General features: G+C 45.6%; 1 protein-coding gene across 1 annotated transcript in view; it reads right to left on the bottom strand.

Moving 5' to 3' along the window:
- Nucleotides 1–27,372, bottom strand: part of LOC123757265 (plasmolipin) — a 155,532-nt gene that overhangs the window by 40,627 nt on the left and 87,533 nt on the right. Inside the window, exon 3 of the mRNA XM_069323814.1 lies at nt 24,030–24,203. Within this exon, the coding sequence (XP_069179915.1) occupies nt 24,030–24,203 (174 nt within the window). The remainder of the gene's footprint in view (nt 1–24,029; nt 24,204–27,372) is intronic.

The raw sequence follows: 27,372 nt of genomic DNA, 5'->3' as shown, positions 1-27,372 counted from the left end.
TTGTCAGAGTCTATTCTTTGTAATTAAATGACAAAACCCGACAGCCTTTAAATACCTTCCATATGTTCATTCATTGTGTTCCAGTACAAACCGAGTGGTACGCCTCAAGGGTCTGGTGTGTGTAGGAGTATAGGTGGTAGTAACGGTTGCTGAGGCAAGGTGTTATGTGTTGTGTAATCGCTGTGTTCGGAATGAACCGGGGGTCAGCGTCACGACAACCACACTACAACACACCAGACCACACTACAACACACAAGACCACACTCCAACACACCAGACCACACACCAACACACAAGACCACACTACAACACACTCCAACACACCAGACCACACACCAACACACCACACCACTCTAAAAAACACTACAACACACCAGACCACACTACAACACCCCAGAGACCACACTACAACACCCCAGACCACACTACAACACACCAGAAAACACTACAACACACCAGATCACACTGCAACACACTACAACACATTACAACACACCAGACCACACTACAAGACACCAGCCCACATTACAACACACCAGACCACACTACAACACACCAGACCACATCACAACACACCAGACCACACTACAACACACCAGTCCACACTTTAACACACCAGACTATTACAAAACACAACACGCCAGAAAACACTTCAACACACCAGACACCAGACCACACTACATCACACCAGACCACACTACAACACGCTAGAAAACACTACAACACACCAGATCACATTACAAAACACTGCAACACACCAGAAAACACTACAACACACCAGACAACACTGCAGCACACCAGAACACACTATAACAGACTACAACACACTAGACCACACTACAACACACTACAACACACCAGACCACACTACAACATACCAGACAACACTACAACACGCCAGATCACACTACAGCACACTAAAACATGCCAGACCACACACCAACACACTACAACACACCAGACCCCATTACAACACACCAGACAACACTGGAACACATCAGAACACACTATAACACTACAACACACCAGAACAGAAAACAACACACGAGACCATACTACAACACAATAGACCACATTGCAACACACCAGACCTCACCATAACACACCAAAACCTCACTACAACACAATGCAAAACACCAGAACACACTACAACACACCAGATAACACTACAACAAGCCAGAGCACACTACAGCACATTAGAACACACTAGAACACACTGCAGCAAACCAGACCACACTACAACACAGTACAAAACACCAGAGAACACTACAATACACTACAACACACAAAACCACACTACAACACACTTCAACACACCCCACCACACTACAAAACAATACAAAATATCAGACCACACTACAACACCCCAGACCACACTACAACACACCAGACCACACTACAACACACCAGACCACACTACAACACACCAGACCACACTACAACACCCCAAACCACACTACAACACACCAGACCACACTACAACACACCAGACCACACTACGACACACTACGAGACACCAGACCACACTACAACACACCAGACCACACTACAACACACTACAACACATTACAACACACCAGACCACACTACAATACACTACAACACATTACAACACACCAGACCACACTACAATACACTACAACTCATTATAACACACCAGACCACACTACAACGCACTACAACACCAGACCACACTACAACACGTTACAACACACCAGACCACACTACAATACACTACAACACACCAGAACATAGTACAACAAACTACAATACACCAGACCACACTACAACACACTTCAACACACCCGACCGCACTACAAAACACTAAAACACACCAGACTTCACTACAACACACCATACCACACTAGAACGCACTAGACCACACTACAATACACCAGACAACACTACAACACATTATAACACACCAGACCACACTACAATACACTACAACTCATTATAACACACCAGACCACACTACAACGCACTACAACACAAGACCACACTACCACACACTTCAACACACCAGTCCATACTTCAACACACCAGACAACACTACAACACACCAGACCACACTACAACACACCAAACCACACTAGAATGCACTAGACCACACTACAATACACCAGACAACACTACAACACACTACAACACATTACAACACACCAGACCACACTACAATACACTACAACTCATTATAACACACCAGACCACACTACAACGCACTACAACACCAGACCACACTACAAAGGGAGCCGGTCGGCCGAGCGGACAGCGCACTGGACTTGTGATCCTGTGGTCCTGGGTTCGATCCCAGGCGCCGGCGAGAAACAATGGGCAGAGTTTCTTTCACCCTATGCTCCTGTTACCTAGCAGTAAAATAGGTACCTGGGAGTTAGTCAGCTGTCACGGGCTGCTTCCTGGGGGTGGAGGCCTGGTCGAGGACCGGGCCGCGGGGGCACTAAAGCCCCGAAATCATCTCAAGATAACCTCAAGATAACACGTTACAACACACCAGATCAAACTACCATGACACACTCAACACATCAGAACATACTATAACACATCACACCACACTACAACACACAATACCACACTAAAACACACTACAATACACCAAACCACACTAGAACATAATAGACCACACTACAACACACCAGACAACACTACAACACCCTACAACACACCAGAACATAGTACAACAAACTACAATACACCAGACCACACTATAACACACTTCAACACACCCGACCGCACTACAAAACACTAAAACACACCAGACTTCACTACAACACACCATACCACACTACAACACACCAAACCACACTAGAACGCACTAGACCACACTACAATACACCAGACAAGACTACAACACACTACAACACATTACAACACACCAGACCACACTACAATACACTACAACTCATTACAACACACAAGACCACACTACAACACAAGACCACACTACCACACACTTCAACACACCAGTCCATACTTCAACACACCAGACAACACTACAACACACCAGACCACACCTCAACACACCAGACCACATTACAACACAATACAACACACCAGACCACACTACAACACACCAGTCCACACTTCAACACACCAGACCCCACTACAACACAGTAGACAACACTACAACACACTACAACACCCCAGATCACACTACAGCACACCAGACAACACTACAACACAATACAACACACCAGATACCTACAACACACTACAACACATTACAGCACACCAGACTACACTACAACACACTACAACACACCAGACCACATTACAACACACACAACAACACATCAGACCACACTACAACACACTGCAACACACCAGACCACATCACAACACACCAGACCACACTACAACACATCAGTCAACACTTCAATACACCAGATCCCCGTTACAGAACACTGCAATACACCAGAAAACACTACAACACACCAGACAACACTTCAACACACCACACCACACTACAACACACCAGACCACACTACAACACAAGAGACCACTACAACACACACTACAACACACCAGACGACAATACAACACACTACAACACACCAGACCACATCACAACACACCAGACCACACTACAACACACCAGTCCACACTTTAAAACACCAGATCCCATCACAACACACTACAACACACCAGAAAACACATCAACACACCAGACACCAGACCACACTACAACACATCAGACCACACTACAACACACAAGACCACACTACAACACACCAGACAATACTAAAACACACCAGACCACACTTCAACACACCAGATCACATTACAACACACCAGACCACAATACAACACACCAGTCCACACTACAACACACCAGACCACACTACAGCACACAACAACATACCAGACCACACACCAATACACTACAACACACCAGACCCCATTACAACACACTACAACACACCAGAAAACACTACAACACACCAGACAACACTGAAACACACCAGAACACACTATAACACAATACAACACACCAGGCCACACAACAACAGACAACAACACAAAATAACACACCAGACCACACTACAACACACTAGACTACACTACAAAACAATAGACCACATTGCAACACATCAGACCACACCACAACACACCAAAACCTCACTACAACACACTACAAAACACCGGAACACACTACAACACACTAGACAACACTACAACTCACCAGAGCACACTACAACACATGACAACACTACAACACACTAGAACACACTACAGCAAACCAGACCACACTACAACACACTACAAAACACCAGACTACACAACAAAACACTACAACACACCAGAACACACTACAACACACCAGAACACACTACAACACACATGACTACACTACAGCAAACTAGACAACACAACAACACTCACTACAACACAATAGACCACACTACAACACATCTGACTACATCTGCAACACACCAGTACAACACAATAGTACAATAGCAATTGTACTATATAACACACCACAACACCCCACAACACACCACAACACACTACAATACACCACAACACCCCACAACACACCACAATACACCACAACACACCACAACACTCCACAACACACCACAACACCCCACAACACACCACAACACACCACAACAAACCACAACACAACTCCCTACAACACACCACACAACACCACAACCCACCACAATACATCACAACACCCCACAACACCCCCACAACACACCACAACCCACCACAATACACCACAACACACCACACTACATCACAATAGACTACACTAAAACACACACTACAACACACCAGACCACATTACAGCACCCCAGACCAAACTACAACACTCTAGACAACACTACAATATACACTACAGCACACCAGATCACACTACAATACACACTACAACACACCAGACCACACTACAACGCACTACAACACACCAGAACACACTACTACACACTAGACCACACTACAACACACCAGACCACACGACAACACACTACAACACACCAGACCACACTACAACACACCAGAAACCACTATAACACACATAAACACACCAGACCACACTACAACACACCAGACCACACTGCAAAACACTACAACACACCAGAACACACTATAGCACATTACAACACACTACAATACACCAGACCATACTACAACACACTACAACACATCAGAACACACTGTAACACACTACAATACACCAGACAACACTAGAACACACCAGACCACACTACAACACACCATACCACACTACATCACACTAGAACACACCAGACCACACTACATCACACTACAACACACCAGACTACTCTACAGCACACCATACAACACAACAACACACCAGACCACACTACATCACATCAGACCACTCTACAGTACACTACAACACACCAGAACACACAACAACACACTACAACATATCAGACCACACTACAGTACACTACAACACACCAGAACAAACAACAACACACCAGACCACACTACAACTCACACAATAACTCACTACAATACTCCAGAACACATTACAACACAATAGACTACACTTCAACACACTACGACACACACGACCACACTACAACACCTCAAACAACACTTCAACACACCAGAACACATTACAACACACCAGAACACACTACAAGACACTAGACAACACTACAACACACACTACAACACACCAGACCACATTACAACACACCAGACCACATTACAACACACCAGTCCAAACTACAACACATTAGACAACACACCAGATCATACTACAACACACCAGACCACACTACAACACACTACAACACACTAAAACACACTAGACCACACTACAACACACCAGACCACACTACAACACAATACAACACACCAGAACACACTACTACACACCAGACCACACCACAACACATACTACAACACACTAGACAACACTACAACACAACAGACCACACCACAACACACACTACAAAACACCAGACCACACTACAACACACCAGACCACACTATAACACACCAGACCACACTACAACACACCAGACCACACTACAACATTCCAGAACATACAACAACACTACAACACACCACAACACACACTACAACACACCAGACCACACTACAACATACCAGACCACAACGCAACACACCAGACCACACTACAACACACCAGACCACACTGCAACATTCCAGAACATACAACAACACACTACAACACACCAGACTACACTACAACACTCCAGATCACACTACAACACACCAGACCACACTACAACACACCAGAACACACTTCAACTCACAAGGCCACACTACAACACACTAGACCACACTATAACACACCAGACCACACTACAACACACCAGAACACACAACAACACAATAGAACACACTTCAACATACCAGACCACACTACAAAACACCAGACCACACTACATCACACAACAACACACAAGACCACTCTACAGCACACTACAACACACCATACTACACATCAACACACCAGACATCACAACATCACTACATCACACAACATCACATCAAACCACTCTACAATACACTACAACACACCAGAGCACACTACAACATATCAGACAACACTACAACACACCAGAACACACAACAACACACCAGACCACACTACAACTCACACAATAACTCACTACAATACTCCAGAACACATTACAACACAATAGACTACACTACAACACAATTGACCACACTACAACACAACAGACCACACTTCAACACACTACAACACACTAGACCACACTACAACACACCAGACCACACTACAACACAATAGACCACACTACAACACATCAGACCACACTGCAACACAGCAAACCACACTACAACACAATAGACCACACAAAAACACACACACTACAACACCCTAGACAACACTTCAACACATAGAACACACTACAACACACCAGAACACACTACAAGACACGAGACAACACTACAACACACACTACAACACACCAGACCACATTACAACACACCAGACCACACTACAACACACCAAACCAAAGTACAACACATTAGACAACACTACAACACACCAAACCAAACTACAACACATTAGGCAACACTGCAGCACACCAGACCACACTACAAAAAACGAGATCACACTACAACACACACTACAACACACCAGACCACACTACAACACACTACAACACACTACTACACACTACAACACACTACTACACACTACAACACACCAGACCACGCTACAATACAACACACCAGAACACACTACTACACACCAGACCACACCACAACACACACTACAACACACCAGACAACACTACAACACAACAGACCACACCAAAACACACACTACAACACACCAGACCACACTACAACACACCAGACCACACTACAACACACCAGACCACACTACAACACACCAGACCACACCAAAACACACACTACAACACACCAGACCACACTACAACACACCAGACCACACTACAACACACCAGACCACACTACAACACACCAGACCACACTACAACACTCCAGAACATACAACAACACTGCAACATACCACAACACACACTACAACACACCAGACCACAACGCAACACACCAGACCACACTGCAACATTCCAGAACATACAACAACACTACAACATACCAGACCACACTACAACACACCAGACCACACTTGAACACACTACAAAACACCAGACCACACTACAACACTCTAGACCACACTACAACACTCCAGACAACTCTACAACACACCAGACCACACTACAACACTCCAGACCACATTACAACACACCAGAACACACTTCAACTCACAAGACCACACTACAACACACCAGACCACACTACAACACACCAGACCACACTACAACAACATTATAACACACCAGACCACACTACAACACACCAGACCACACTACAACAACACTATAACACACCAGACCACACTACAACACACCAGAACACACAGCAACACAATAGAACACACTTCAACACACCGGACCACACTACAACACACCAGACCACACTACATCACACTACAACACACCAGACCACTCTACAGCACACTACAACACACCATACCACACAACAACACACCAGACCACACTACATCACATCAGACCACTCTACAGTACACTACAACACACCAGAACACACTACAACATATCAGACAACACTACAACACACCAGAACATACAACAACACACCAGACCACACTACAACTCACACAATAACTCCCTACAATACTCCAGAACACATTACAACACAATATACTACACTACAACACAATTGACCACATTACAACACAATAGACCTCACTTCAACACACTACAACACACTAGACCACGCTACAACACAATAGACCACACTACAACACATCAGACCACACTAAAACACAATAGACCACACTACAACACATCAGACAACACTGCATACCACACTTCAACACAATAGACAACACTAAAACACACACTAAAACACACACTACAACACCCCAGCCAACACTTCAACACACCAAAATACACTACAACACACCAGAACACACTACAAGACACGAGACAACACTACAACACACCAGACCACATTACAACACACCAGACCTAACTACAACTCATTAGACAACACTACAACACACCAGACCACACTACAACACACACTACAAGACACCAGATCACACTTCAACACACACTACAACACACCAGACCATACTACAACACACCAGACCACACTACAACACACTACTACACACTACAACACACTACTACACACTACAACACACTACAATACACTACTACACACTAGACCACACAACAACACACCAGACCACGCTACAACACAACACACCAGAACACACTACTACACCCCAGACCACACCACAACACACACTTCAACACAATAGACAACACTACAGCACAACAGACCACACCACAACACACCAGACCACACTACAACACAGCAGACCACACTACAACACACCAGACCACACTACAACACACCAGACCACACTACAACACACCAGAACACACAACAACACAATAGAACACACTTCAACACAACAGACCACACTACAACACACCAGACCACACTACATCACACTACAACACACCAGATCACTCTACAGCACACTACAACACACCATACCACACAACAACACACCACACCCCACTACAACACACCATACCACACAACAACACACCAGACCACACTACATCACATCAGACCACTCTACAGTACACTACAACACACCAGAACACACTACAACATATCAGACAACACTACAACACACCAGAACACACAACAACACACCAGACCACACTACAACTCACACAATAACTCACTACAATACTCCAGAACATATTACAACACAATAGACTACACGACAACACAATTGACCACACTACAACACAATAGACCTCACTTCAACACACTACAACACACTAGACCACACTACAACACAATAGACCACACTGCAACACACCAGACCACACTACAACACTATAGACCACACTACAACACATCATACCACACTGAAACACAGCATACCACACTTCAACACAATAGACAACACTAAAACACACACTACAACACCCCAGCCAACACTTCAACACACCAAAATACACTACAACACACCAGAACACACTACAAGACACGAGACAACACTACAACACACAATAGAACACACTTCAACACAACAGACCACATTACAACACACCAGACCACATTACAACACACCAGACCACATTACAACACACCAGACCAAACTACAACACATTAGACAACACTACAACACACCAGACCACACTACAACACACTAGATCACACTACAACACACACTACAACACATCAAACCATACTACAACACACTACTACACACTTGATCACACTACAACACACCAGACCACACTACAACACAATACAACACACCAGAACACACTACAACACACCAGACTACACCACAACACACACTACAACACAACAAACCACACCACAACACACACTACAACACACCAGACCACACTACAACACTCTAGACCACACTACAACCCTCCAGACCACTCTACAACACACCAGACCACACTACAACACTCCAGACCACATTACAACACACCAGAACACACTTCAACTCACAAGACCACACTACAACACACCAGACCACACTACAACACACCAGACCACACTACAACAACATTATAACACACCAGACCACACTACAACACACCAGACCACACTACAACAACACTATAACACACCAGACCACACTACAACACACCAGAACACACAGCAACACAATAGAACACACTTCAACACACCGGACCACACTACAACACACCAGACCACACTACATCACACTACAACACACCAGACCACTCTACAGCACACTACAACACACCATACCACACAACAACACACCAGACCACACTACATCACATCAGACCACTCTACAGTACACTACAACACACCAGAACACACTACAACATATCAGACAACACTACAACACACCAGAACACACAACAACACACCAGACCACACTACAACTCACACAATAACTCCCTACAATACTCCAGAACACATTACAACACAATATACTACACTACAACACAATTGACCACATTACAACACAATAGACCTCACTTCAACACACTACAACACACTAGACCACGCTACAACACAATAGACCACACTACAACACATCAGACCACACTAAAACACAATAGACCACACTACAACACATCAGACAACACTGCATACCACACTTCAACACAATAGACAACACTAAAACACACACTAAAACACACACTACAACACCCCAGCCAACACTTCAACACACCAAAATACACTACAACACACCAGAACACACTACAAGACACGAGACAACACTACAACACACCAGACCACATTACAACACACCAGACCTAACTACAACTCATTAGACAACACTACAACACACCAGCCCACACTACAACACACACTACAACACACCAGATCACACTTCAACACACACTACAACACACCAGACCATACTACAACACACCAGACCACACTACAACACACTACTACACACTACAACACACTACTACACACTACAACACACTACAACACACTACTACACACTAGACCACACAAAAACACACCAGACCACGCTACAACACAACACACCAGAACACACTACTACACCCCAGACCACACCACAACACACACTTCAACACAATAGACAACACTACAGCACAACAGACCACACCACAACACACCAGACCACACTACAACACAGCAGACCACACTACAACACACCAGACCACACTACAACACACCAGACCACACTACAACACACCAGAACACACAACAACACAATAGAACACACTTCAACACAACAGACCACACTACAACACACCAGACCACACTACATCACACTACAACACACCAGATCACTCTACAGCACACTACAACACACCATACCACACAACAACACACCACACCCCACTACAACACACCATACCACACAACAACACACCAGACCACACTACATCACATCAGACCACTCTACAGTACACTACAACACACCAGAACACACTACAACATATCAGACAACACTACAACACACCAGAACACACAACAACACACCAGACCACACTACAACTCACACAATAACTCACTACAATACTCCAGAACATATTACAACACAATAGACTACACGACAACACAATTGACCACACTACAACACAATAGACCTCACTTCAACACACTACAACACACTAGACCACACTACAACACAATAGACCACACTGCAACACACCAGACCACACTACAACACAATAGACCACACTACAACACATCATACCACACTGAAACACAGCATACCACACTTCAACACAATAGACAACACTAAAACACACACTACAACACCCCAGCCAACACTTCAACACACCAAAATACACTACAACACACCAGAACACACTACAAGACACGAGACAACACTACAACACACAATAGAACACACTTCAACACAACAGACCACATTACAACACACCAGACCACATTACAACACACCAGACCACATTACAACACACCAGACCAAACTACAACACATTAGACAACACTACAACACACCAGACCACACTACAACACACTAGATCACACTACAACACACACTACAACACATCAAACCATACTACAACACACTACTACACACTTGACCACACTACAACACACCAGACCACACTACAACACAATACAACACACCAGAACACACTACAACACACCAGACTACACCACAACACACACTACAACACAACAAACCACACCACAACACACACTACAACACACCAGACCACACTACAACACTCTAGACCACACTACAACACTCCAGACCACTCTACAACACACCAGACCACACTACAACACTCCAGACCACATTACAACACACCAGAACACACTTCAACTCACAAGACCACACTACAACACACCAGACCACACTACAACACACCAGACCACACTACAACAACATTATAACACACCAGACCACACTACAACACACCAGACCACACTACAACAACACTATAACACACCAGACCACACTACAACACACCAGAACACACAGCAACACAATAGAACACACTTCAACACACCGGACCACACTACAACACACCAGACCACACTACATCACACTACAACACACCAGACCACTCTACAGCACACTACAACACACCATACCACACAACAACACACCAGACCACACTACATCACATCAGACCACTCTACAGTACACTACAACACACCAGAACACACTACAACACACTACAACATATCAGACAACACTACAACACACCAGAACACACAACAACACACCAGACCACACTACAACTCACACAATAACTCCCTACAATACTCCAGAACACATTACAACACAATATACTACACTACAACACAATTGACCACATTACAACACAATAGACCTCACTTCAACACACTACAACACACTAGACTACGCTACAACACAATAGACCACACTACAACACATCAGACCACACTAAAACACAATAGACCACACTACAACACATCAGACAACACTGCATACCACACTTCAACACAATAGACAACCCTAAAACACACACTAAAACACACACTACAACACCCCAGCCAACACTTCAACACACCAAAATACACTACAACACACCAGAACACACTACAAGACACGAGACAACACTACAACACACCAGACCACATTACAACACACCAGACCTAACTACAACTCATTAGACAACACTACAACACACCAGACCACACTACAACACACACTACAAGACACCAGATCACACTTCAACACACACTACAACACACCAGACCATACTACAACACACCAGACCACACTACAACACACTACTACACACTACAACACACTACTACACACTACAACACACTACAACACACTACTACACACTAGACCACACAAAAACACACCAGACCACGCTACAACACAACACACCAGAACACACTACTACACCCCAGACCACACCACAACACACACTTCAACACAATAGACAACACTACAGCACAACAGACCACACCACAACACACCAGACCACACTACAACACAGCAGACCACACTACAACACACCAGACCACACTACAACACACCAGACCACACTACAACACACCAGAACACACAACAACACAATAGAACACACTTCAACACAACAGACCACACTACAACACACCAGACCACACTACATCACACTACAACACACCAGATCACTCTACAGCACACTACAACACACCATACCACACAACAACACACCACACCCCACTACAACACACCATACCACACAACAACACACCAGACCACACTACATCACATCAGACCACTCTACAGTACACTACAACACACCAGAACACACTACAACATATCAGACAACACTACAACACACCAGAACACACAACAACACACCAGACCACACTACAACTCACACAATAACTCACTACAATACTCCAGAACATATTACAACACAATAGACTACACGACAACACAATTGACCACACTACAACACAATAGACCTCACTTCAACACACTACAACACACTAGACCACACTACAACACAATAGACCACACTGCAACACACCAGACCACACTACAACACAATAGACCACACTACAACACATCATACCACACTGAAACACAGCATACCACACTTCAACACAATAGACAACACTAAAACACACACTACAACACCCCAGCCAACACTTCAACACACCAAAATACACTACAACACACCAGAACACACTACAAGACACGAGACAACACTACAACACACAATAGAACACACTTCAACACAACAGACCACATTACAACACACCAGACCACATTACAACACACCAGACCACATTACAACACACCAGACCAAACTACAACACATTAGACAACACTACAACACACCAGACCACACTACAACACACTAGATCACACTACAACACACACTACAACACATCAAACCATACTACAACACACTACTACACACTTGACCACACTACAACACACCAGACCACACTACAACACAATACAACACACCAGAACACACTACAACACACCAGACTACACCACAACACACACTACAACACAACAAACCACACCACAACACACACTACAACACACCAGACCACACTACAACACTCTAGACCACACTACAACACTCCAGACCACTCTACAACACACCAGACCACACTACAACACTCCAGACCACATTACAACACACCAGAACACACTTCAACTCACAAGACCACACTACAACACACCAGACCACACTACAACACACCAGACCACACTACAACAACATTATAACACACCAGACCACACTACAACACACCAGACCACACTACAACAACACTATAACACACCAGACCACACTACAACACACCAGAACACACAGCAACACAATAGAACACACTTCAACACACCGGACCACACTACAACACACCAGACCACACTACATCACACTACAACACACCAGACCACTCTACAGCACACTACAACACACCATACCACACAACAACACACCAGACCACACTACATCACATCAGACCACTCTACAGTACACTACAACACACCAGAACACACTACAACACACTACAACATATCAGACAACACTACAACACACCAGAACACACAACAACACACCAGACCACACTACAACTCACACAATAACTCCCTATAATACTCCAGAACACATTACAACACAATATACTACACTACAACACAATTGACCACATTACAACACAATAGACCTCACTTCAACACACTACAACACACTAGACCACGCTACAACACAATAGACCACACTACAACACATCAGACCACACTAAAACACAATAGACCACACTACAACACATCAGACAACACTGCATACCACACTTCAACACAATAGACAACACTAAAACACACACTAAAACACACACTACAACACCCCAGCCAACACTTCAACACACCAAAATACACTACAACACACCAGAACACACTACAAGACACGAGACAACACTACAACACACCAGACCACATTACAACACACCAGACCTAACTACAACTCATTAGACAACACTACAACACACCAGACCACACTACAACACACACTACAAGACACCAGATCACACTTCAACACACACTACAACACACCAGACCATACTACAACACACCAGACCACACTACAACACACTACTACACACTACAACACACTACTACACACTACAACACACTACAACACACTACTACACACTAGACCACACAACAACACACCAGACCACGCTACAACACAACACACCAGAACACACTACTACACCCCAGACCACACCACAACACACACTTCAACACAATAGACAACACTACAGCACAACAGACCACACCACAACACACCAGACCACACTACAACACAGCAGACCACACTACAACACACCAGACCACACTACAACACACCAGACCACACTACAACACACCAGAACACACAACAACACAATAGAACACACTTCAACACAACAGACCACACTACAACACACCAGACCACACTACATCACACTACAACACACCAGATCACTCTACAGCACACTACAACACACCATACCACACAACAACACACCACACCCCACTACAACACACCATACCACACAACAACACACCAGACCACACTACATCACATCAGACCACTCTACAGTACACTACAACACACCAGAACACACTACAACATATCAGACAACACTACAACACACCAGAACACACAACAACACACCAGACCACACTACAACTCACACAATAACTCACTACAATACTCCAGAACATATTACAACACAATAGACTACACGACAACACAATTGACCACACTACAACACAATAGACCTCACTTCAACACACTACAACACACTAGACCACACTACAACACAATAGACCACACTGCAACACACCAGACCACACTACAACACAATAGACCACACTACAACACATCATACCACACTGAAACACAGCATACCACACTTCAACACAATAGACAACACTAAAACACACACTACAACACCCCAGCCAACACTTCAACACACCAAAATACACTACAACACACCAGAACACACTACAAGACACGAGACAACACTACAACACACAATAGAACACACTTCAACACAACAGACCACATTACAACACACCAGACCACATTACAACACACCAGACCACATTACAACACACCAGACCAAACTACAACACATTAGACAACACTACAACACACCAGACCACACTACAACACACTAGATCACACTACAACACACACTACAACACATCAAACCATACTACAACACACTACTACACACTTGACCACACTACAACACACCAGACCACACTACAACACAATACAACACACCAGAACACACTACAACACACCAGACTACACCACAACACACACTACAACACAACAAACCACACCACAACACACACTACAACACACCAGACCACACTACAACACACCAGACCACACTACAACACACCAGACCACACTACAACATTCCAGAACATACAACATCACTACAACATACCACAACACACACTACAACACACCAGACCACACTACAACATTCCAGAACATACACCAACACTACGACATACCACAAAACACACTACAACACACCAGACCACACTACAACACACCAGACCACACTACAACATTCCAGAACATACAACAACACGACAACATACCACAACACACACTACAACACACCAGACCACACTACAACATACCAGACCACAACGCAACACACCAAACCACACTACAACACACCAGACCACACTGCAACATTCCATAACATACAACAACACTACAACATACCAGACCTCACTGCAACACACCAGACCCCACTTCAACACACTACAACACACTACAACACACCAGACCACACTACAACACTCCAGACCACACAACAACACTCCAGACCACAATACAACACACCAGACCACATTACAACACTCCAGACCACACTACAACACACCAGAACACACTTCAACTCACAAGACCACACTACAACACACCAGACCACACTACAGCACACCAGACCACACTACAACAACACTATAACACACCAGACCACACTACAACACACCAGAACACACTTCAACTCACAAGACCACACTTCAACACATCAGACCACACTACAACACACCAGACCACTCTACAACACACCAGAACACATTATAACACACCAGAACACACTACAACACATCAGAACACACTACAACACACTGCAACACACCACAACACCCCACAACACACATTAACACACCACAACACGCTACAACATCCCACAACACACCACAACACAACACAACACACTACAACACAGCACAACACACCACAATACACCACAATACACAACAACACACATTAACACACCTCAATACACTACAACACACCACAACACACCATAGCACACTACAACACACCACAACACACTACAACACTCCACAACACATCACAATACACCACAACACACTACAACACCCTACAACACGCCTCAACACACCACAACACCCCACAACACACCACAACACACTACAACACACCACAACACACTACAACACACCACAACACACTACAACACCCCACAACACCCCACAACACACCACAATACACACACAACACACTATAACAAACCATAAGACACCACAACCAACCAAAACACACCACAACACACTACAACACACCACAACACACCACAACACCCCACAACACACCACAACACACCACAACACACCACATCACACCACAACACACTACAACACCCCACAACACACCACAACACCCCACAACACCCCACAACACACCACAACACACCACAACACACTACAACGCACCACAACACACCAAAACACCCCACAACACACCACAACACCCCACAACACCCCACAACACACCACAGCACACCACAACACACTACAAAGCTCCACAACACACCACAACACCCCACAACACACCACAACATTCCACAACACACCACAATACACCACAACACACCACAACACAACATACTACAACACAGCACAACACACCACAATACACCATAATACACCACAACACACATTAACACACCTCAACACACTACAACACACCACAACACACCACATCACAATGCACCACTACACACTACAACACACCACAACACCCCACAACACACCACAACACACCACAACACACTACAACACACCACAACACCCCACAACACACCACAACACCCCACAACACACCACAACACACCACAACACACCACAACACACTACAACACACCACAACACCCCACAACACACCACAACACACCACAACACACCACAACACACCACATCACACCACAACACACTACAACACACCACAACACACCACAACACTCCACAACACACCACAACACCCCACAACACCCCACAACACACCACAACACACCACAACACCTCACAACACACCCCAACACACCACAACTCACCACAACTCACCACAACACACCACAACACACCACAACACACCACAACAAACCACAACACCCTACAACACACCACAACACACCACAACACCCCACAACACACCACTACACACCACAACACACCACTACACACCACAACACCCCATAACACACCAGAACACACCAGAACACACCACAACACACCACAACACCCCACAATACACCACAACACCCCACAACACACCACAACACAACGCAACACACAACACACCACAACACACCACAACACACTACAACACCCCACAACACACCACAACACACCACAACACACAACAACACGCCTCAACACATCACAACACACCAAAACACACCAAAACACACCACAACACACCACAACACTCCACAACTCACCACAACACACCACAACACACCACAACACACCACAACAAATCACAACACCCTACAACACACCACAACACACGACAACACACCACAACACACCACAACACACCAGAACACACCACAACACACCACAACACCCTACAACACACGACAACACACGACAACACACGACAACACCCCACAATACACCACAACACCCCACAACACACCACAACACATAACAACACGCCTCAACACACCACAACACACCACAACACACTATAACGCAGCACAACATACAACAACACGACTCAACACACCTCAACACCCCACAACACACCACAACACACTACAACGAACCACAACACACCACAACACCCCACAACACACCACAACACCCCACAACACACCTCAACACCCCACAACACACCACAACACACCTCAACACCACACAACACACTACAACGCACCACAACACACCACAACACACCACAACACACCACAACACACATTAACACACCACAACACACCACAACACGCTACAACATACTACAACGCGCCTCAACACACCACAACACCCCACAACACCCCATAGCACACCACAACACACTACAACACTCCACAACACCCCACAACACCCCACAACACACTACAACACACACCAACACTCCACAACACCCCCAACACACCACAACACACTACAACACCCCACAGCACACCACAACACACTACAACACTCCATAACACACCACAACACACCACAACACACTACAACACACTACAACACTCCACAACACATCACAACACCCCATAACACACCACAATACACCACAATACACCACAACACACATTAACACACCTCAATACACCTCAACACACTACAACACACCACAACACACTAGAACACTCCACAACACACCACAATACACCACATCACACAACAACACACCACAACACACTACAACACATCACAACACACCACAGAACACCACAAGACACATTAACACACCACAACATACCAGAACACTCTACAACACTCCACAACACACAACAACACAGCACAACACACCACAATACACCTCAATACACCTCAACACACTACAACACACCACAACACACCTCAACACCACAACACACCACAACACACCACAACACACCACAACACACCACAATACACCACAACACACCACATCACACAACAACACCCCACAACACACCACAACACACATTAACACACCACAACACACAACAACAGAACAGAACACACTACAACACACCATAACACACCTCAACACACCACAACACCCCTCAACACACCACAACACCCTACAACCCACCACAACACACTACAACACACCACAACACACCACAACACACCACAAAACACCACAACACACCACAACACACCATAACACACCACAACACACTACTACACACTACAACACACAAAAACACACATTAACACACCACATCACCCCACAACACACCACAACACACCACAACACACTACAACACACCATAACACACCTCAACACACCACAACACCCCTCAACACACCACAACACACCACAATATACTACAACACACCACAACACACCACAACACCCCCACAACACAACACACCACAATATACTACAACACACAACAACACACCACAGCACACCATAACACAATATAATACACCACAACACACCACAATATACTACAACACTACAACACACATTAACACACCTCAACACACTACAACACACTATAACACACCACAACACACCACAACACCCCACAACACACCACAACACACTACAACACACATTAACACACCACAACACACCACAACACACCACAACACTCCACAACACACCACAACACTCCACAACACATCACAACACATATTAACACACCACAACACACCACAACACACTACAACACACCACAACACACCACAACACACCATAACACATCACAACACACATTAACACACCACAACACACCAGAACCCTCTGCAACACTCCACAACACCACAACACTCCAGAACACTCCACAACACACTACAACACACCACAACACACCACAACACACAACAACACACCACAACACACCACAACACCCCACAACACAACACAACACAACACACTACAACACAGCACAACACACCACAACACACCACAATACACCACAATACACCACAACACACATTAACACAACTCAACACACCTCAACACACTACAACACACCACAAAACACCACAACACACTACAACACTCCACAACACACCACAATATACCACAACACACCACATCACACAACAACACCCCACAACACACCACAACACCCCACAACACACGACAACACACCACAACACACTACAACACACTACAACACACCACAACACACTACAACACACCACAACACACCACAACACCTCACAACACACCACAACACACCACAACACTCTACAACACTCCAGAACACACCACAACACACCACAACACACTACAACACACCACAACACACCACAACACACCACAACACCCCACAACACCCCACAAAACACCACAACACTCTACAACACTCCACAACGCACCACAACACACCACAACACCCCACAACACCCTACAACACACCACAACACCCCACAACACCCTACAACACACTACAACACACTACAACACACCACAACATACCACAACACACCACAACACCCCACAACACACAACAACACACATTAACACACCACAACACATCACAACACACCACAACACCCCACAACACACCACAATACACTACAACACACCAGAACACACCACAACACACATTAACACACCACAACACCCAACAACACCCCACAATACACTACAACACACTACAACACACTACAACACACCAGAACACACCACAACATACATTAACACACATCACAACACACCACAACACATCACAACACATTACAACACACCACAACACACCACAACACCCAACAAAACCCCACAACACACCACAACACACTACAACACACTACAACACACCAGAACATACCACAACATACCAAAACACACATTAACACACCACAACACATCACAACACACTACAACACACCACAACATACCACAACACACCACAACACACCACAACACCCCACAACACACCATAACACACCACAACACACCACAACACACCACAACACACCACAACACACTACAACACACTACAACACACTACAACACACCACAACACACCACAACACACCACAACACACTACAACTCATTATAACGTACCACAACACACTACAACACACCACAACACACTACAACATACTACAACACACCACAACATACCACAACACACCACAACACCCCACAACACACAACAACACACATTAACACACCACAACACATCACAACACACCACAACACACCACAACACACCACAACACACTACAACACACTACAACACACCACAACACTCCACAACACACCACAACACACATTAACACACCACAACACCCAACAACACCCCACAACACACCACAACACACCACAACACACATTAACACACCACAATACACCACAATACACCACAACACCCACAACACACCACAACACACCACAACACACTACAACACACCACAACACACCACAACACACCACAACACACCACAACACACCACAACACACCACAACACACCACAACACACCACAACACACCACAACACACTTCAGCACTCCACAACACCCCACAACACACTCCAGCCCCCTACAACACATCACAACACCCTACAACACTCCACAACACACCACAACACACCACAACACACCACAACACACCACAACACATCACAACACCCTACAACACACCACAACACACCACAACACACCACAACACACGATAACACACCACAACACACCACATCACACATTAACACCCCACAACACACCACAACACGTCACAACACACCACAACACACCACAACACAACACAAGACACCACAACACACCACAACACACATTAACACCCCACAACACACCACAACACGTCACAACACACCACAACACACCACAACACACCACAACACACCACAACACACATTAACACACCACAACACACCACAACACACCACAATACACCACAACATCCCACAACACACCACAACACACCACAACACATTATAACGTACCACAACACGCCACAACACACTACAACACACCACAACACCCTAGAACACGTCACAACACACCACAACACACCACAACACCCCACAACACACCACATCACACCACAACACACCACAACACACCACAACACACCACAACACACCACAACACCCCACAACACACCACAACACACCACAACACCCCACAACACACTCCAGCCCCCTACAACACATCACAACACCCTACAACACACCACAACACATACCACAACACACTTCAACACACCACAACACATACCACAACACACTTCAACACACCACAACACACTCCAGCCCCCTACAACACATCACAACACCCTACAACACACCACAACACATACCACAACACACTTCAACACACCACAACACACCCCACAACACACTCCAGCCCCCCACAACACACTCCAGCCCCCCACAACACACAATAACACACCACAACACACAACAACACCCCACAACACACAACACAACACAACAACACCCCACAACACACAACACAACACAACATACCAACATGAGCCAGGGCACCATGAAGAACCTCTCGATGACGTGCATGAGGTAGAGCAACAGCAGTATACCTGTCACCCAGAACCCGGTCATCGACACGAAGGAGAACCAGTTGGCGTGAGAACTGCTGTTGTAGGTCGACACCGCCACGCAGATGTACCCGATCAAGTTGAACACCTGTCGGCACGTTAATATGGCAGCTGTCAACGAGTTATGGGGGAGTTGTGGTTGTTATAAGGTAGATGTGGTTGTTGTGGGGGAGTTGTGGGGAAGTTGTGGCTGCTGTAGGAGAGTTGTGGTTGTTGTGGGGGAGTTGTGGCTGCTGTAGAAGAGTTGTGGGTGCTTTGGGAGAGTTGTGGTTGTTGTGGGGGAGATGTGGATGTTGTAGGAGAGTTGTGGTTGTTGTGTGAGAGTTGTGGTTGCTGTGGGAGAGTTGTGGTTGTTGTGGGAGAGTTGTGGATGATGTGGGAGAGTTGTGGTTGTTGTGGGAGAGTTGTGGTTGTTGTGGGAGAGTTGTGGTTGTTGTGGGGCAGATGTGGTTGTTGTGGGTCAGTTGTGGTTGCTGTCGGAGAGTTGTGGTTGTTGTTGGGGAGTTGTGGTTGTTGTGGGCGAGTTGTGGTTGTTGTTGGAGAGTTGTGGATGTTGTGGGAGAGTTGTGGTTGTTGTGGGGGAGTTGTGGCTGCTGCAGGAGAGTTGTGGTTGTTGTGGGGGAGTTGTGGTTGTTGTGGGGGAGTTGTGGCTGCTGTCGGAGAGATGTGGTTGTTGTGGGGGAGTTGTGGTTGTTGTTAGGGAGTTGTGGTTGTTGTGGGGGAGTTGTGGTTGTTGTGGGGGAGTTGTGGTTGTTGTGGGGGAGTTGTGGTTGTTGTGGTTGTTGTGGGAGAGTTGTGGTTGTTGTGGGAGAGTTGTGGGAGAGTTGTGGTTGTTGTGGGGGAGTTGTGGTTGTTGTGGGGGAGTTGTGGGTGCTTTGGGGGAGTTGTGGTTGTTGTGGGAGAGTTGTGGTTGTTGTGGGAGAGTTGTGGTTGTTGTGGGAGAGTTGTGGTTGTTGTGGGAGAGTTGTGGTTGCTGTGGGAGAGTTGTGGTTGTTGTGGGAGAGTTGTGGTTGTTGTGAGAGAGTTGTGGTTGTTGTGGGAGAGTTGTGGATGTTGTGGGAGAGTTGTGGTTGTTGTGGGAGAGTTGTGGTTGTTGTGGGAGAGTTGTGGTTGTTGTGGGAGAGTTGTGGTTGTTGTGGGAGAGTTGTGGTTGTTGTGGGAGAGTTGTGGTTGTTGTGAGAGAGTTGTGGATGTTGTGGGAGAGTTGTGGTTGTTGTGGGAGAGTTGTGGTTGTTGTGAGAGAGTTGTGGTTGTTGTGGGAGAGTTGTGGTTGTTGTGGGAGAGTTGTGGGAGCTCTGGAAATGTTGTGGGAGCTCTGGAAATGTTGTGGGAGCTCTGGAAATGTCGTGGGAGCTCTGGAAATGTTGTGGGAGCTCTGGAAATGTCGTGGGAGCTCTGGAAATGTTGTGGGAGCTCTGGAAATGTTGTGGGAGCTCTGGAAATGTTGTGGGAGCTCTGGAAATGTTGTGGGAGCTCTGGAAATGTTGTGGGAGCTCTAGAAATGTTGTGGGAGCTCTGGAAATGTCGTGGGAGCTCTGGAAATGTTGTGGGAGCTATTTGAGAGCTGTGGAAGGTCTGTGAGAGTTATTGCTCATGGGAGAGTGTTGTGACTATTGTGGGATAGTTATTGTAGCTCTAGAAGGGTTGAGGTTCATGTAAGAGATTTGCGATCATTGTGAGAGAGCTGTGGGAGAGTTGTGGGGGTTATGGGAGGGTTGTGGTTGTTGTTAGAGAGCTGAGGTTGTTATGGGAGAGTTGTGGTTGTTGTGCGAGAATTGTGGTTGTTGTGGGTGAGTTGTTGTACTTGTGGGGAAAAAAAAGTTCTTAAAATGAAAAAGACACAATAAACTACCTCACACAGGATGAGTATGGGGTGCACAATAAACTACCTCACACAGGATGAGTATGGGGTGCACAATAAACTACCTCACACAGGATGAGTATGGGGTGCACAATAAACTACCTCACACAGGATGAGTATGGGGTGCACAATAAACTACCTCACACAGGATGAGTATGGGGTGCACAATAAATTACCGCTCGCAGGATGAGTATGGGGTGCACAATGAACTACCACTCACAGGATGAGTATGGGGTGCACAATAAATTACCGCTCACAGGATGAGTATGGGGTGCACAATAAACTACCACTCACAGGATGAGTATGGGGTGCACAATAAACTACCGCTCACAGGATGAGTATGGGGTGCACAATAAACTACCGCTCACAGGATGGTATGGGGTGCACAATAAACTACCACTCACAGGATGAGTATGGGGTGCACAATAAACTACCACTCACAGGATGAGTATGGGGTGCACAATAAACTACCGCTCACAGGATGGTATGGGGTGCACAATAAACTACCACTCACAGGATGAGTATGGGGTGCACAATAAATTACCGCTCACAGGATGAGTATGGGGTGCACAATAAACTACCACTCACAGGATGAGTATGGGGTGCACAATAAATTACCGCTCACAGGATGAGTATGGGGTGCACAATAAACTACCTCACACAGGATGAGTATGGGGTGCACAATAAATTACCGCTCGCAGGATGAGTATGGGGTTCACAATAAACTACCACTCACAGGATGAGTATGGGGTGCACAATAAACTACCGCTCACAGGATGAGTATGGGGTGCACAATAAACTACCGCTCACAGGATGAGTATGGGGTGCACAATAAACTACCGCTCGCAGGATGAGTATGGGGTGCACAATAAACTACCACTCACAGGATGAGTATGGGGTGCACAATAAACTACCGCTCACAGGATGGTATGGGGTGCACAATAAACTACCACTCACAGGATGAGTATGGGGTGCACAATAAACTACCACTCACAGGATGAGTATGGGGTGCACAATAAATTACCGCTCACAGGATGAGTATGGGGTGCACAATAAACTACCGCTCACAAGATGAGTATGGGGTGCACAATATATTACCGCTCACAGGATGAGTATGGGGTGCACAATAAATTACCGCTCACAGGATGAGTATGGGGTGCACAATAAATTACCGCTCACAAGATGAGTATGGGATGCACAATAAATTACCGCTCACAGGATGAGTATGGGGTGCACAATAAATTACCGCTCACAGGATGAGTATGGGGTGCACAATAAATTACCGCTCACAGGATGAGTATGGGGTGCACAATAAACTACCACTCACAGGATGAGTATGGGGTGCACAATAAACTACCGCTCACAGGATGGTATGGGGTGCACAATAAACTACCAC

This window comes from Procambarus clarkii, chromosome 13 (genome assembly GCF_040958095.1).
Source record: "Procambarus clarkii isolate CNS0578487 chromosome 13, FALCON_Pclarkii_2.0, whole genome shotgun sequence".
Classification (NCBI taxonomy): Eukaryota; Metazoa; Arthropoda; class Malacostraca; order Decapoda; family Cambaridae; genus Procambarus; species Procambarus clarkii.
The sequence above is the reverse complement of the archived record's forward strand: the minus strand, read 5'-3'. Positions and strand labels throughout refer to the sequence as shown.